Source organism: Centruroides vittatus, unplaced genomic scaffold (assembly GCF_030686945.1).
Source record: "Centruroides vittatus isolate TY-2023 unplaced genomic scaffold, ASM3068694v2 scaffold_944, whole genome shotgun sequence".
NCBI lineage: Eukaryota > Metazoa > Arthropoda > Arachnida > Scorpiones > Buthidae > Centruroides > Centruroides vittatus.
In genome coordinates, this window is record NW_027122722.1 from 2,843,850 (window position 1) to 2,860,749 (window position 16,900).

The 16,900-nt window shown below is 29.4% G+C and overlaps 1 protein-coding gene across 1 annotated transcript in view; it reads right to left on the minus strand.

Annotated features, from left to right (window-relative positions):
• The window catches only part of FucT6 (alpha-(1,6)-fucosyltransferase), a 49,199-nt gene extending 33,275 nt beyond the window's left edge, over positions 1 to 15,924 (minus strand). The window contains exons 1-2 of the mRNA XM_067288882.1: positions 15,789 to 15,924; positions 4,727 to 4,931 (exon numbers count right to left, since the gene is read on the minus strand). Coding sequence (XP_067144983.1) covers positions 4,727 to 4,931; positions 15,789 to 15,792 — 209 coding nt within the window. The 5' untranslated portion in view covers positions 15,793 to 15,924. The remainder of the gene's footprint in view (positions 1 to 4,726; positions 4,932 to 15,788) is intronic.
• Positions 15,925 to 16,900: the final 976 nt, after the last annotated feature.

Sequence of the window (16,900 nt, forward strand, 5' to 3'; positions counted from 1 at the left end):
ATTGCAAACAAAATATACAAACACATTGAAGAACACAACATAGGATTGAACAGAACAAAAAAAAGGTTGCTGTAGAATCACAGTGGATGCAAAGAACAGTTACTCATAGATTCAATCATTCTACGGCAAGCACACAAACAACACAAATATACACATGGCATATATAGACTACAGAAAAGCATTCGACAGTGTTCCACACAGTTGGGTGCTACATATTCTACACATGTACAGAATTACAGTACAAAATACATCCATCCATCACTCACTGCATTCTTCCAAAACACTATGCAACACTGAAGAATATTTTAATTTATTATAATATTTCACATTATAATAGATTATTAAAATTTTATAATGTTTAAAAACTCAACAGATGAAAATACCAAATTGATTCTAGTACAAATGTATACAATGAGTAACAATCAAATCAAATGTAAAAGCTTGGTTGTTCAAATTTACTCACACGACAAATAGCTTTTGGATATCCTGGGCATTGATGGATATGAGCAGGTTTAGGCTTACTTTTGGTCATACACTATTATTAACCAATGTGTTTGCTTATTTTATTAATAGAGACCAGATTCATTATATAATATGAATTTTCATCCTTGATTAGCAAACCTTAAGTATTCCATCAGTGATACCTATATAAAAATAAATGTTAGTATTCCAATTAAACAATTAATAATGCAGATTAGACAGTTCTCAATATATATAAACAGTACATATATTAATTATTGTAAATTAAAATCATGCCATTAGTGTGAATATTCTCTAAGTCTGTCATTTTTTAAATGAATGCAAAGTATTATTGTTGGAATTATTTTTGACTAAATGAAGTTTTTTGTAATAAAACTAACAATTATTATAGAAATTATATAACTAACTTGACAAGAACAAGCATACAGTATTCAAACTGTAATAATTACTGTATTACAACTTATTTGTCCTGTAAGAGGGTTATTACCCTTTGTACCCAATAATGATTTTGCAATAAATATAAATGAATAATTAAATTCAAACAAAATTTTTATGTTTAATCAATGTCATGCACAAGTGTTACGGTAGTACCTCGGTACTCTGCCAAACAATCACCACCTGCTAAAACAAATTTTCAGTTAATAAATATTTTTATTTTTATTTTGTCATCCATAAAAAAAAGCAAATGCAAACAAAATGTTAAATTAAATTTTAAAATAAGCACTCCTAAACAAAGAATACAATATCACATTAGAAGTAATGTGTTAAATTTCACAACTATCATAATTAAACTACACATCTATACAGAAAATCACCCTTAGCATCAAATCCACCAACACCTTATTTGCCAAGAAAAACATATCTATGTTAAGTAAAGATGGCTGTTAAAGTCGTATTAATTAAAACTTCTATAAAGGGATTGTTGCAATTAATTTTGCACATTAATCAAAACTGTTAAGCAAGGGATACCTGTATGTATATCAAGTTAAAAAAAAAAAACAGAAGAGAAATTTGGTTATAATGTAAAGAAAAAATTATTGCTTTTAGTGGAGTAATAAATACAAAAATAAAATTCGTATTTATTTAAATTTGCCTAAATCAAATGAATTTGAATAAATTCAATTCCTGCCTTAAACCTATTTGTATAAATTCTCTTTTCACTTTGTCTATTCTGTTTTTAATTCCTCTATTATTAAATTATCCTATACTATACATTCTTAAGTTCTTTTAATTTATCTTAAATTTCCACAATTTCTACCCTTAGTGTGTGTTAAATTTGAGTTAAAATAATGGAATTAGTTACCTGAATCAATTATCTAATTTATTCTTGTAACTCCTGTTTTGAGACAATATCCTTTATTTTTTTCATTATAATTTATTTCTTCTATTTTGTCTAATTCCACATTGATTTCTGATTCATTTGTATACTGTTGTATTTCTTCTATAGAAAAATTTTTTGACTATTCCAATTGTTCTATCTAATCTTGTATGAATCAATGATTCACTTCCAACATTTTCCTGACATTCTGTTGATTCTTTATCTTTAGTCTTCCTAAAAGAGGAAGACCAAAGATGCAAGCAAATGTGACAATGGACCAGAATTTTGTTCTACTCCCACTAACGAAAGTAACAAAAATATTACTACTTTGTTATCAAAATAGTGAAAGTATTGTTATTGTATTAATTCAAACTTTTTTCAAGCCAATACCTTCCTGCATAAAGAGCACCCCTAAAAAAGAACCCTAAAGTAAATGTACAATTAAAAACATATAATACTTTCATACAATATGTTGTTATCAGATGAAACTTTTTAAATATCCCAAAGCTAGCCCCAAAACGCCTATAAAATCTTGAAATTTTGAACATACAAAATCAGCTAAATGTATTTATATTTTATTGAAACTTTATGAAAGCAATAATATTAATTCTGGCAGATAAGTAAGAGGGATGTTGTTGGTAACTAATATATTTTTTATTATATAGTTCAGACTAGAAAAAACATAGTAGCTGTTAACTGTGTTTTCTTTAAGCAGCATTCATTCTACATAAAATGACAGGACTTCTGCTGATTAAAAGTTATGATATTAACCAATAGTTAAGTTAAACTATTGAGAGACCCTGTAATTATATTGCTATCTTACACCATTCAAGAAATGTTCTTATCTCGAAATGAACCAATAAAAAACTTAAAAAACTAATTTTTTAAAAAATGTATTAAGTTAGATATACATAACTATTTCTTAAATAAACAAAGGATATAATTAATGTATATTCTCCAAAAAAGGACAGAAGACATATGCCCCAATGTCCCTGCCTGGAATCTTACCCAACAAAACTGCACGATGTGGAGAATAGCGAGGTTGAGGCCAAAGTTTTAAACATGAAAACGTGTACGTCGGACTTTCAAGAGCTTCTTTTCTGTAAGCCTAGAAGTTTGACAATGGTGTTTGGAAAGTCAGTGGAATCATGCTTGACATTCAAAACACCACTGTCAAACTTATAGGCTTACAGCGCTGAACATCCGACGTACATGTTTTCGCATTTAAAACTTTGGCCTCAACCTTGCTAATAACTGTGCAAGTAAACAACTGGAAGAGGCAAGTATAATAAATATATCTATTACTTGTGGCTGTTTTGTTGCATTTGGTTAATAATCATATCAATCATATAAAATTTTAATCATCATCTAAAATATAGTTTACATTTTATGCTTATGTTTCAGACTTGTATATTTAATTTTACAAAAATCTAGTCCTGAGCAGCTTTCCAAGACTCAAAACAAGAAAAATTTGAAATTCCTAAAATTTTATCTTGGAAATTCTTTTATCAGAGACCTTTACTACAATTGAAATAATACTTACCAAGCAAAAGCAACAAAGTTTATTGAAATAAATGACTGATGCTAATTTGCATAATAAAATTGTAAGCGAAGAATACAAAAAAATGTCTTTACAATCTGCTGTTTCATAGTCACAATGACACCAAAATAGCCTCTTTATGTGAAGATTTGTGTTATCTTTTATTTGAGGCTAATATCTCTCTAAAAAAAAAATGTAAATTTTTGCATTTTTTGTGAAGACTTTTTTTTTATTCTTTGCTTACAATTTTATTGCAAATATACCTACAACTGCCATAAATAATTGGGCTAAATTTTGGATATATCATTATAGATTAGAAATGAATCTGGTTCTAGAATTACACGTTAGGCACCATCTCTTATTAAAATTAATAATTACAGTCAAACCTGTTTTTATGCGGGGGATAGGAACCGCATAAAAAAAGTCTCACGTAGAAAATAACTCAAAACCATACGAAATAACTAGGAATTGCTTTTTTTAACTCCTTGGGCCTTTTTCTGCTACACCTAATGGGGAAAAAAATCCTCTAAGAATTTTAATTTTTATATTAATTAATTATTTCCACTTAAATAAGAATCTAACATTAAAAAGTTAAAAATAATCCTTAAATAATGATTTTATTTGATAAATATAGCTGCAGGAAGTGTTATTTCATTTAACAAGGCGTGAAATTTCACACCTTCAGTCTAAAGCTGGAGGGAAGCTAACTTACCTCATCTGTTCAAATATAACATAATATTTATGGTTTTTATGCTATTAAAATAAGAGGGGACCGAAATAATCACATGAGAAAAAAATTTTACTGAATAAAAAATGAAAAAACCTGCTGATGTCATAGAAAACAACTAATAGAGTTTTTAAAAATTTTACAGGAGTCAATTATGTTCCAATTTGATTGAAATTTTCATATACCGCACAAATAAAAATCGCACAGAAAAAGACCGCACAAAAACAGGTTTGACTGTATAATATTTAATTAATTAATTTAGATTGAACTGGAAGAAAAGAATCGGCCCAAAGCGAGACTCAAACCCGCAACTCCCGCTTACCGTGCAGATGCATTGCCAGTTTATGGTACCTGGACCTTCGGTCTGATCTCCTCTTCTAGTATATATACAACCATCGACAGTTATATCTTAGACTTATCTATGTTATGACTCATTTGATGTATATTTGTTTATCTTTGCCATTTAATTTCTCAATATAAAGATATTTACTGTTTAGAAACGAAAGGAACAGGATACATAAAGTAAATTTACCAGGTTTAGTTAAATTAATTATTCGGAACAATTATGAAATTAGATTGATTTTAATTTTAAAATTATTATATATTAAAATAATAGTTTAATTTTACTACATTAAATAAAAATTGTTTAAACTCCACATACTTTAAAGATGTCAATAAAGTACGAAGCTCTTCATTTTGTTGTTTCAAAGCTTCTAATTCACCAACAGCTCGAGTAAGTCTAGCAAGAACTTGCTCATCAGGTTCATTTCCATGAAAGAGTGGTCCACTAAGCATTATTATTATTACTAGCCATATTACAAGCAATCCAATAACAATCTTTCCAATGCTAATTCCCATTTTCTTTACTATTAAAAATTAAAAATGATTATTAAAAATATTATTTTCAATCACATAAAACACTAAAAATAGATTTCTTATCTTTACCTAACTTAATGAAAAATAAAATATTTATCTGCTATAATTTAGAATAAATATAAAATCACACAATAATGAATTTTTTAAATGTTTTGCATTAATAGTAACTTTTCACTTAAAGTACATTCAGAAACTGTAGAGATATATATCTTTCAAATAATTATTTTCTTCTAGTAGAAACTAGTGTATAAACTACAAAATTTGCATGTATATATATAATACTATGCAACCATAACTTATTAAGGACATACACAGGTACTTTTTTGTTTTTAAAGAAAGCTCTGCATTGTTGAAATTTAACAAATCACAGTTAACATACATATAAGATGGAGATGTGTCAAAAAATCAAATTATAATGGTCAAATAGCAAACTTTGTCAATCCATGTTTACAGTAAAATCATAAAATAAACTCTATTCGCAATATTAGGAAGCCTAGAATAAAGAAATTCTCATACTTATATCATTAAATAAAACTATAAGACCATCTTTTGATTCAAATATTAGGTGTGTGAAATAATTTCAAGTGTTTTTGGTTAAAAAACATTCATTACAAAAAATGAAACAAATTATACTAATGAAAACATTTTCCTTTGGTTTCTACAGTTTTTTTTTCAATTCTACTGGCAAGAAATAAATAGAAGAGTTCATCTTTTGAAACAATCCATTCATCAAAGAATTTTTGCACTTCAAAATTTGTAATTTGTGCATCTCTTAACTTTAAGCATGTGTTACATCGATTGGAAAAGATAATAGTCTGATGGAGCCAGATCTAGAGAATACACAGGCTATGGAAGGACTTCCCATTTCAGCTCCAATAATGTTTGCTTCACAGAATGCTCAACTACACCTTGCTTCAGCAGAAGCAATGTGTGATTCAGCATCATCATACAAAAGGACCACTGTGTCAATTATTTGCAAGTGATGGGCATTTTTGGTCCGATGCACACTTTAAACTGTACAGTTGTTATTGATAGCATTCCATTGTAACATTTTGTTTGATTTCAACAGCCTGTAGTACTGTACACTTTCTTGATCCCACCATAACCTTGCAACTTGAATATTCTGCTTTGGTATTGATGTTGACTGTTGGTCAAGTAAACACCAATTGAAAATATGATATCTTACATTTTTTAAGATATATTTTCAATTGGCTCCTAATGTTAATTGTAAGAAATTGTACCATTCATAGCTGAAGATCAAATGGTGATCTGCCGACAAATCAAATTTCACAAAAAAATAAACCAAACATTTAAGCTCTGCACCCTCGAAAACACTTAAAACATATTTTATGCAGACTGGTAACCTTGTATTATGTAATTTTCCTATTCAAATGCAACCATACTGCTGGTCTAATAGAAAGAAGGGACTGTTGCAAAAGGGGATTGAAGTAATTTGACCAAAAGTAGTCATTTACCTCCTCCTGAAAGAGAGGATGATCGACGACTACTAATTAATACTAGTCTACTATTAATATTTGGAAAGTGATCAGTGTTGGATAGATTGTGATGGCCCCCACATGTGATTGAAGTTGCTAACTTGAACATCCAAAAGACTTCACATAAAACTTGTTTAAATAAAAAAAATCTTGTAAAAATGTGAGAATAATTGATTTTATCTGACGATAGAGTATTTTTATTTTTGCAACAGATTGTATAAACTACATGAAAGTATGTTCTCATAAATACTGTGTTTATAAAAAATTTATTGGGCTGCAATTTGAAAAACTGTAGACCTATAAATTCCAACTGTCATTTACTTGTTGTCTGTCCTTCCTTAATCTTGAGAAAGAAGTTAGTTAGATGAAAGTCAAAATGAGGTATGGAAAGCTTAGGAGCAGCAGGCACAAATTAACTATATAAGAACTTCTGGAAGTCACATTACTTCAATTCAAAACTTTCTCCTGAACAGAGTTTGAAAGATAACTAGCACAACTCTATTGCTAATGGAAAAGTATGACATGGAGCTAGACACCATGAAAATAATTGAGAATACTGTGATGAAAAATTGCTGCCTGACACTATCATCATCACAATAAATAATCATTTGTTAGAATTAATTTGGTTTATTTGGTTACAACAACACGACAAGTGAGCAATCTGCCAATGGGGATTCATCCAAGAAAACTTTTATGGGAAGTTGGACCTTATTTAGATATTACCAACATGAAGAAAACCCAGGAAACTGCATGTGCTCAACCCACTGGCAATGCCTCATGACTAACTAAATACTAGTGTTCAGTGGTTTTATCCAATTGACTACTGGAAGGCATTTATTAGAATTAAAAAAGTACCATTCAGAAATAAAAAACCCAAGTTGTCAGATGCACAAAATTAAATACTTATAGACTTTTGATTCCATGCAGGCAAGTGCTATATGCTACCTGTTGCAGTAATGATATAGCACATCTATTTCACACTGTATCATTGTTGCATTAATTAAATTAGTATTATATATATGTATATACAGTTGACTCCGCATTAGTCAACACCTGGATAACTTGTCACCGTAGGTTAATTAGTCAATTTTCTGCGGTCTCGGCCAACTTACATAGGCAATAATGTTAAAAAACTTGGTTTATTCGACATTGTTTAATTCGTCACCACTGGATAAATCAACATACTTTTTCTGTTTCACACTTTTTTGGCGTCTGATAAGTCAACTCCCCTCCTGAAAAAATGAGTTCACACCGTACAATAAGCTGTGTGGTGTGAACTCATTTTTCAGGGGGAGTCGACTTATCAGAATTCTAAAAAGTGTGAAACAGAAAAAGTATGTTGATTTATCCAGTGGTGACGAATTAAACAATGTCGAGTAAACCGAGTTTTTTAAGGTTAATAACATTAATGCCTATGTAAGTTGGCCGGGACCACAAAAAATTTACTATGTAACTGACGAGTGACGAGTTATCTGGGTGTCGACTTATGTGGAGTTGACTGTATATATTACCGTATATTTCCGGGATAAGACGATAGTTGAATCAAACAAAAGGTCCCCAAAATCCGGGGTCATCTTATAAAACATATACAAAAAAATTAGATTGAAATTTATTTAAAAAACAGACAAACCGTAATTATTTACTAGTAGAGAGTAGGGCGTGTCCACAAAATAGAATAGCCCATATGACATTTTTGTGAATAGTCAAGGTCATTACCCGAATGCCCAAATCAGTGCAAACGTTTGCAACAATAGCAAGGCAGAAAATAAAATTTGTTCATTTGAAAAATTACAAATAGAACATAATTCCGTATATGCTATACAGTATTATTTATCCAGATAATGATCACTGATCTAAAATAAATTCATAGGCCATTGATAGTTTGGGGGTCATCTTATAGGACAGATATATGCTAAAACTATACAACTTTGCCAAAAGTTTATACCTTGTCTTAACTGAAGGTCATCTTATCTGTGGAAATATATGGTATATTTTAAATATATATACAGGTACACCTCGAGTTACATCGTTCTCGATTATATGTTGTTTGTCAAAAAAGTATGTGGAAAAATAAAAATCAAGTTTAAGTCATTTTATTCGACTTTACATCCGTCCGCCACAAATATTGAAGTTGTAATATCACTAGAAAGTGTTAAAAGCACATAAAATCATATTAAAATATGTACTTTCACAGTAAATCTTAATATAATCGTCATAAATCCTAGAGAATGAAACATGAAAACATCTGTGTTTCTGTGTTAAAGTCTTATTTAGCGGTCTTTAAGTGCTCATTATTGGCGTTTTCCATCGTAGTTTTGACTTACATCGTAACTACACAAGTAAATTCGACTTATGTTCCCTCTCCTGGAACCAATTACCAACGTAAGGCAAGGTATACCTGCATATATTTTAAAATTATATCCCTTTTTTGTAAAAATTATATTTAGTTTATTATTTTCTTAAATTTTTTGCCAATAGTCTTCCTTAGATGCATCTCCATGGCATTACATGTAAAGCCAGCAAATTGAATGTAGATCAGGGGTTAATTCTCTGAGCTTGCTTAGCATGCTCAAGAAAAAATTTTGACTGTCAATATACAGTAGAGAGTCGTTTATCCGAACGCTTTCCAGTCAGACTGTGTCGTGCTGAATTGAACTTTTTTGATACTAGATTTACTTCTAAAGTATAATTTTTTATGTTTTTATATTTTTCAATATATTTATTTTGTTTGTACAAAATAAAAAAATAATTTTTAGCGATACAATAGCCTTGATTATTATTATAAAAATTTTCATTGGGCTTAAAATCGACGAAAATTCAATACAAAGCAACATGCAACGGACAAAAATTCAACACGAAGCGACACACAACGGAGAAAAATTTCAACATCGGACAGGTTAATATATTTTTTCGTACATAATCAGTTATCTGAAAAATCAGTTATCCGAACAACCCCAGTCCCCAATTGATTTGGATAAACAACTCTCTACTGTACTTTATATGAGAACAAATATGCCAATAATAATTTATTCTAACATGTAAACTCATCATTTGTGTTTGCTTTTACATTGACAGCTAGCAGCTAGCCGTTTTAAGTCAGTGCCATGCTTGCAAGAACTATCGCTTGCTTGTGTGGAGGTTTGCCGCAGCAAACAAGCGCACACGCATGACACCATTTGAAGCATTTAATACAGCCAGATTGTATTGAAAGCTTGTGGTACCCAGTCAGCATACATGTATTGTGTAGAGGAGCAGATCTACATAGAGATTAATAGGGCTTAAGCCCTGGGCCTCCAGTGTCAAGGGCCCACAAAATTTGAATTATTATCATAAATTTTTAATACTTTTTCGTTATAATATATTTCATATATTTTGTGTGTAGACATAATGGGCTTTTATAATAGTCTATACTTTTTTATTCACACCAAATAACATTTCTGTCTATTGTTTAGTGCTAGAGATAGGCCTATTATTTGTATTATAACTTTAAGCAAAAATTTTGATGAGGATTCACCCGATGTAGATAGAAATTAATTGACTTATAGAAATCCAATTGATGTTTAGGGGTGGAATGTACGACATTATCCAAGTTAGACGTATGTGAAACATAACCACCAAGTTTTGCAGCAATTGATTGAATGGCCTAAGAGTGTATAGCAAACAAACAAAAATCCTCTTTTACATATATAGTCGACTCCGCATAAGTCGACACCTAGATAACTCATCACTCATCAGTTGCGTAGTAAATTTTTTGTGGTCCTGGCCGACTTACATAGGCATTAATGTTATTAACCTTAAAAAAACTGTTTAGTCCACATCGTTTAACTCGTTACCACTAGATAAATCAACATACTTTTTCTGTTTCACACTTTTTAGAATTCTGATAAGGCGACTCTCCCTGAAAAATGAGTTCACACCATACAGCTTATTGTACGGTATGAACTTGTTTTTTCAGGAGGGGAGTTGACTTATCAGACGTCAAAAAAGTGTGAAACAGAAAAAGTATGTTGATTTATCCAGTGGTGACAAATTAAACAATGTCAAGTAAACCAAGTTTTTTAACATTAATAACATTATTGCCTATGTAAGTTGGCAGAGACTGCAGAAAATTGACTAATTAACCTACGGTGACAAGTTATCCAGGTGTCAACTTATGTGGAGTTGACTGTATATATATATATAGACAATTAAGAACAGCACTCTCACACTTCATGTATTAAAAATTTCAATTATAATAGCAAAGTTTCTAATTATTTACTGCTAGCAAATAACTAATATTTTTATAAAAATTGACACTTACCACACATTTTAACAATCCTTATAATAAAAATGCTAAAATGTAATTGAAATACTGACACCAAACAATGTAGTGTAACTTCATATAATGTATAAAAAGGAGAGAACAAAGTTACAAAACCAAGATATAATTTCTTATAACAAGTAAGAAGTGAAGTGTTATCAAAATTAAAGTACTGCAATTTTTAATCTTTTTTTATATCAACTTGTAAATGCTATGATGATAAACAGAAAAATAAAAACTAACCAAAGAACTTTTAATTATATAAATATAAATTTTGCATATTAATTTTATTGTTTGAAAGCTTAAGATATAAATTCTTGTATCAGATAATTCCATTTTATTTCCATTTTAACTGGGTACAAAGTATAGATTATCAAAACAATGAGATTTGATGTTTTTGAAGTTTTATATAATTAACTGTTTACCATAGAAACTAAATCTGAAATTATCTACAAGTATATCTTTTCTTAATCTTAAAATAATATTTTATCATCATATGAGCCTAAAACTACAATATAATGCAGTAAACTCCTGTATAATGTGCTCCCCTATAACATGAATTTATATAACACAACAAGTTTAAACTTGCATAAAATCATCTGATAATACATGTTTTGTAATACGAAATGTATCCCCTACATTGTACAGGAGTTTGCTATACAGTAGGGTTCCACCATACATGACCAATATGTTCCAAGACTCCGTGCATAAGCAGAATTTCATGTAAATAGAGAACCCAATTATTAATTGTTAAGTATTTTCTATACCAATATATTTTTTAAAACATAAATAAGGCAAATGAACATTACATCTGTATATATATATTACAAGCAAACTGTTCCATTCCCACCAAAACTGAAACCAACACTATTTGCATTTTTCACTGGATGCTTGCCCTCTCGTGTTTAAAAACAAAACTATTCTATCTGGGTCATTTGATTCATTCTTGCGTATTATCAGCAGTAAAGATGAATAGCAATAGAAAAAGCAAAGCTTTCTGTTACGTTCCAAATTGCAATTTCAAAGCCTTACCAATGGAGCCCAATATAAGTTTTCATCTATTCCCACATGAAAAACAGATGATTATTTGGAAACCAATTAGTTATATTTTTGAGCTTTTCTGAATTCTGAAAGAGTGGATTAGACTGTTAAGAATTGGCAGTTTCCCAATTGTCCAGCTTTACATGAACAAGTTATGCTGTCAATTTCAAAAGATATTTTCTTAAAGTTTAAAATGCCAGTAATTTTGTGTGGGACACAGAGTCAGATTTAAGCATTCCGAAGCCCTAAGCTGAACTCTAAGTACCCTTACCAACAATTCACAATTTTGGAAGTCAATCATAAAAAGAAAAGAATTAAATCAGACTATCTCTCTGATTCAATATTATTGGAAGAAAAAGATGTGAGGTTTCACTAGTTTTCTGTTTTATAACTGAATTTAATTAAATTTTTATACCCATTCCATTAAAAATCTTTTTTAAAATTGATTTTATCAATTTTTTTTTTTTAAATCCTTATGTTAATTCTTAGAAAAAAAATTAATGAAATACTACACAAAACAAAAAGTAAAGTGTATTTTTCTGGTTTGTAAAAAAATGTTTATTACAAAATTCGACTTCAATTTTTTTTTTTTTTGTAGAAATGTTTGAGGGCCCTTGAAAGTCGAAGCCCTAAGCAACAACTTACATAGCTTTTTACTTGTAAATCCAACCCTGATAGGACAATGTCAAAGCTGATGTTTTTTTAACACAAAGAGCACAAATATGTATAGAATGATCTCACTCACTTGTTTCGATACCACATAATGACGTGTCCCGCTAGCAATAATGGTTCTCCTTCTATAAAATTTCTCGATAAACAGCTACAAGCAGCATATATCATTATATCAGACATATATGATTAATTTTACATTACTAGTTACAAGCAACCCAGATAAAGAAGCCATTTTGTAAAAATGCAGCACCCTCTATAGTTCATGGAAAAGCAGCATGTAAGTAGGTCCTATCAAGCTGCAGGTGGGGCCTAAAATCCTTCACCCAGACAACCCATTAACTTCCTCTGTGGACTCAGCATGAATTCATGGAAAGAGTTAAGATGGGAAAGAAGGTATTTGTATAGGAATAGAAGACAAAAAGACTTCACTTTTGATTCAGACTTGGAATTAAAGAGATGGCTATTTGTTTGCTTCCATAACAACTATTCTTTAAGTTTGATTTTTGAATAATAACCTTTGATTATGTACAGAATAGAGATTTAGTTTTAATTTTTGATATTTTTAGGAATTTTTATCTGTATATAGAATATATTAAAAGCAAAATGTTCTGTCACCACCACCACACAAATAATGTAAATTTAAAAATTAACTTGATTTACATTTTGAAATCTTCAAAACAACTTTTAAACTGTTTTTAAAAACGTTTTAATTTTCAACTGATTTTATTTTTAATTTGGTTTTGGTGTAAAGGCCAGAGTTTTAATTATGTCATTATTTTTAAATTTAATTATTATTTTTAGTTTTAATTAATTTTTAGGTTTAATTTATTTAGTTTTATAATTATTTTTAATAGTTATAAATTTATTATTATTTATTTAATTTTGCCATTTTTGAACCCTTAATTAGGATTTTTTTAATTAATTGCAACTCTTTTTTCTTTTGTTACATACTATTGAAATTGTTTCAGTGTTGTTTTGCAGAAAACATAATCAAATTTGAGTTTATTTTAATCTTTTAGTAATTTCATTAAGTTTTGTTTCATAAATTTGTCTGCTTTTAAAAAATTTTAATTATAAACGAATTGATATTGATCGAACTATCGAGATACCTAGTTATTAATAGCAGCATGATACCATAAATCAAACTATAGAATTTTTGGAAGAAATTGTTTTCTTTTGTAACTAAATAAAAATTTTAATTTTCTCCTCTAAAGTATGCACTTTATGGCATTTCTTTGGTTTATCAGAGATACCAGCATCAATATCCTTACATTTTGGAGCCATGTTTGTAAAGTAATTAGCATAGAAAAAAAAAACACAGGTACAACATCAGCAAAAGATCTAACGCCACAGTTCTATCTCAGATGGCGCAGGTTGAAGGCTCGATAGTCAAATGGGGCGAAGCAGGCATTATTAAACCTGTACATTCCCCGACTTTAGCGTTTAGCGCCGAGAAAATTGAAATATTTAAGAGCAGATTGCATAATACCTGCATTAATGCCCGGGATGCTGAAGGGTTGCCCTCAGCCTGGAAGTATTTAATTAAAAGATTTGAGAGCTCTTAATTTAATGCCTTGATTTTGTTATCATTGCATATCTTGCATTCATTAGAATTTCATATAATTTATTATTATGTAATGGCTTAATATTTATTTAACCTATACATATTTTTATATTTCTTTGTTATTTATTATTATTTTCATCCGTTATTTTATCTGTATTTATATTTTTATATTTCTTTGTTATTTATTATTATTATTATTTTTTTTTTATTATATGTATATTTTATCCGTTACTTTATTTGTATTTAAATTTTTTGTTCCATTTTGTTTGCATTCGAATATGTTTAGCCTGATGATGGCCAACAGGTTTGACTGAAAACGTTTGCAACATTATTTATTAAATTTTTTCTCAGCAACATAAGGTGTTTTGTTTTTTTTTTCTAATTTACATTTTGCTGAGTGTGTTCATTGTAATAGTAATTAGCATAAATGAAAACAAAGAGAAGCATTGATAATATATACAGACAATGCATTACAAGTAAAAATTTTATATATTTTCTGTTACTTTTTAGATTTTTAATAACCTTTTTTTTAGCCTGATACCACATATGTTAAGTCTGCACATGTTCAGGTCTTACAGTATTTACAAACAGCAGTAGAATAGTATGACAATCAATTTGAAACATCTTCCTGTCAACCAGCTGGATGATAAATAGGCATTAAAGCAAATGAATACCAGAATTTATATTATTTTCTCTAAAGAGAACCTAATAAATTTAAAATTTCAATAGAGTATTATTCTACCTGATACATAGTAGATATTTCCATCTAAAAATGTTAAAATTTGCAAAAATGGAAATGCAGTTTAATAATACAATAAGATGCAAAAGACTAAACATAAAACTTTTGATAATTTTAATTCTCACCTTTTAGGTTGAAGAATGCTTTTAATTCTTGAAATAAAATGAAGAATTTTTTAAATATAACATAAGAATAATTAAAATATAAATCTAAATATGTTAATGTTTATTAGTTCTAATTGGAACACTTGGCTTGTTTAAACTAAATTCACAAGTGTAATATTTAAAAATTTCATTATATATATTTCAAAATAATAAAGCAAGCTTAGATTTTGTAAAAAAATAGAAGAAAACATTCAAATGTATTTTCTTCCAATAGTATCGTATTTAAACCTCTTTACCTAAATTTATCAAAGAATAAATTATAATATTTTTGCAAAAACTTCACTACATCTGTAACAAAAAAACAAATTTAGCAAGTTAAATATGCTTTTATATTTGAATTTTCAGGATATTCTACTACAGTTGTTTTTATTTTATTCAATTTAAAAACTCTCTGATATGATTTAAAATAAAAAATTCTAAACCAAAGTAATCTTTTGATGTAACTATATTAATGGACTGTGATAAATCATTTCAACATTAATTTTAATCTTCTGTTGTAATTGTAATAAGATTATAAAACACTAACATTAATGCAATTATTGAGTTTTTGACACGTATTATGTCTATAACGATAACACAGAGGTATAATTATAAAATATGCAATATGTTAGAGAACAGATGTTTCTAGATAATAAATGCGTTTGCATAATTTATTCGGCACTGATTATAAACGAAAATACGTTTATTAAAATTTAATAAAAAAAACTTTAAATTAAATTACAACTAATTAATTACGGTGTAATGAATGAATATCATAGAGTTGACGACATGTTCCATGTCAACACATCATTAACTTTCCACGTTTAAATTATTACTATTAATGTAATGTACAATGATTGCAATCTGACATTATCTCACTACTCGTACTTACTCATTGATGTGATATTGGCATTATTTTTATGTATTGAATTTTTTTCATTTGAATGTTTTCACATTTACATTGCAGTACCGCTTACTCCTATTTCACCTAGCGGCTATCGTATAAAACATCACCGCCCTCTATTTGTAACAATATATATATATATATAAAATTAAAATTATAACAAGAAATTATTTTAAATTTTTAGAAATATTATAATGATAAGTACTTAAATTTTCGACAAATTATTAAGCTACTTTTTATTACGAAGTAAAACAGAGATTCAGCCGAGCCACGTGACTGGAGTCTGCTACGTACAGCACGAAGGTTGTTTTACGCGTTATTGGCAGTGTTGCCAAACTAGATATTTTTTCATCTAAATCTAGATTATTTTTGCTTGATCTAGATGTTTAAAATATGCATTTAGATGATGGATATTAATCTAGATTATTTTTATTTCAGTCTAGATAATTATAGATATTTTTCGAAGTTTATATATTAAATTTGACAACTTCAATGTACTGTACAAAAAAACAAATTGAACTTTTAACCACGTGCTTATTAGAACTCATTAGCAGTGCTGCCGTTTCTTCTAGAGTAATTTCAACCTCTAAAAGTAATGTTTAGGATAGTCTTACATTTAGGGTAAATCTAGGGTAAAACCGAAGTCCTAGATTATAAGGTTACCTCATACAGGCCGGATGGCCGAGCGGTCAAGGTGGCAGCCTACCGCTCTGGGGGACCCGGGCTCGAATCCGAACGGGTCGAGAAATCCCCAGGAATTTTTCGGGGGATGATCCGTTTGGATATGTCGGGCCCCGTCCCTCACCACCCGGTCGCTCCATTGTGGGCCTGGCCGAACCCATAATAGGCCTACTAAAAGAGGCCCTCTTAGTGCCCACAGGGCGGAAAGAGTTAAAAAAAAAAAAAAAGGTTACCTCATACAGCCGGTTTAGCCACTTCCTGCCAGCTTCCGGATATATGTCATCTGGATGTCAAGCAACTGCTTTACAACAGTTAGCGAGGAAAGAAAATTTTGGAACTACACTATTTTTGTTACTTTGTTGAGAGTTTTTAGACTCTTAATCTTCGAAGGTAAATATATCTATCGTTATTACTATTAA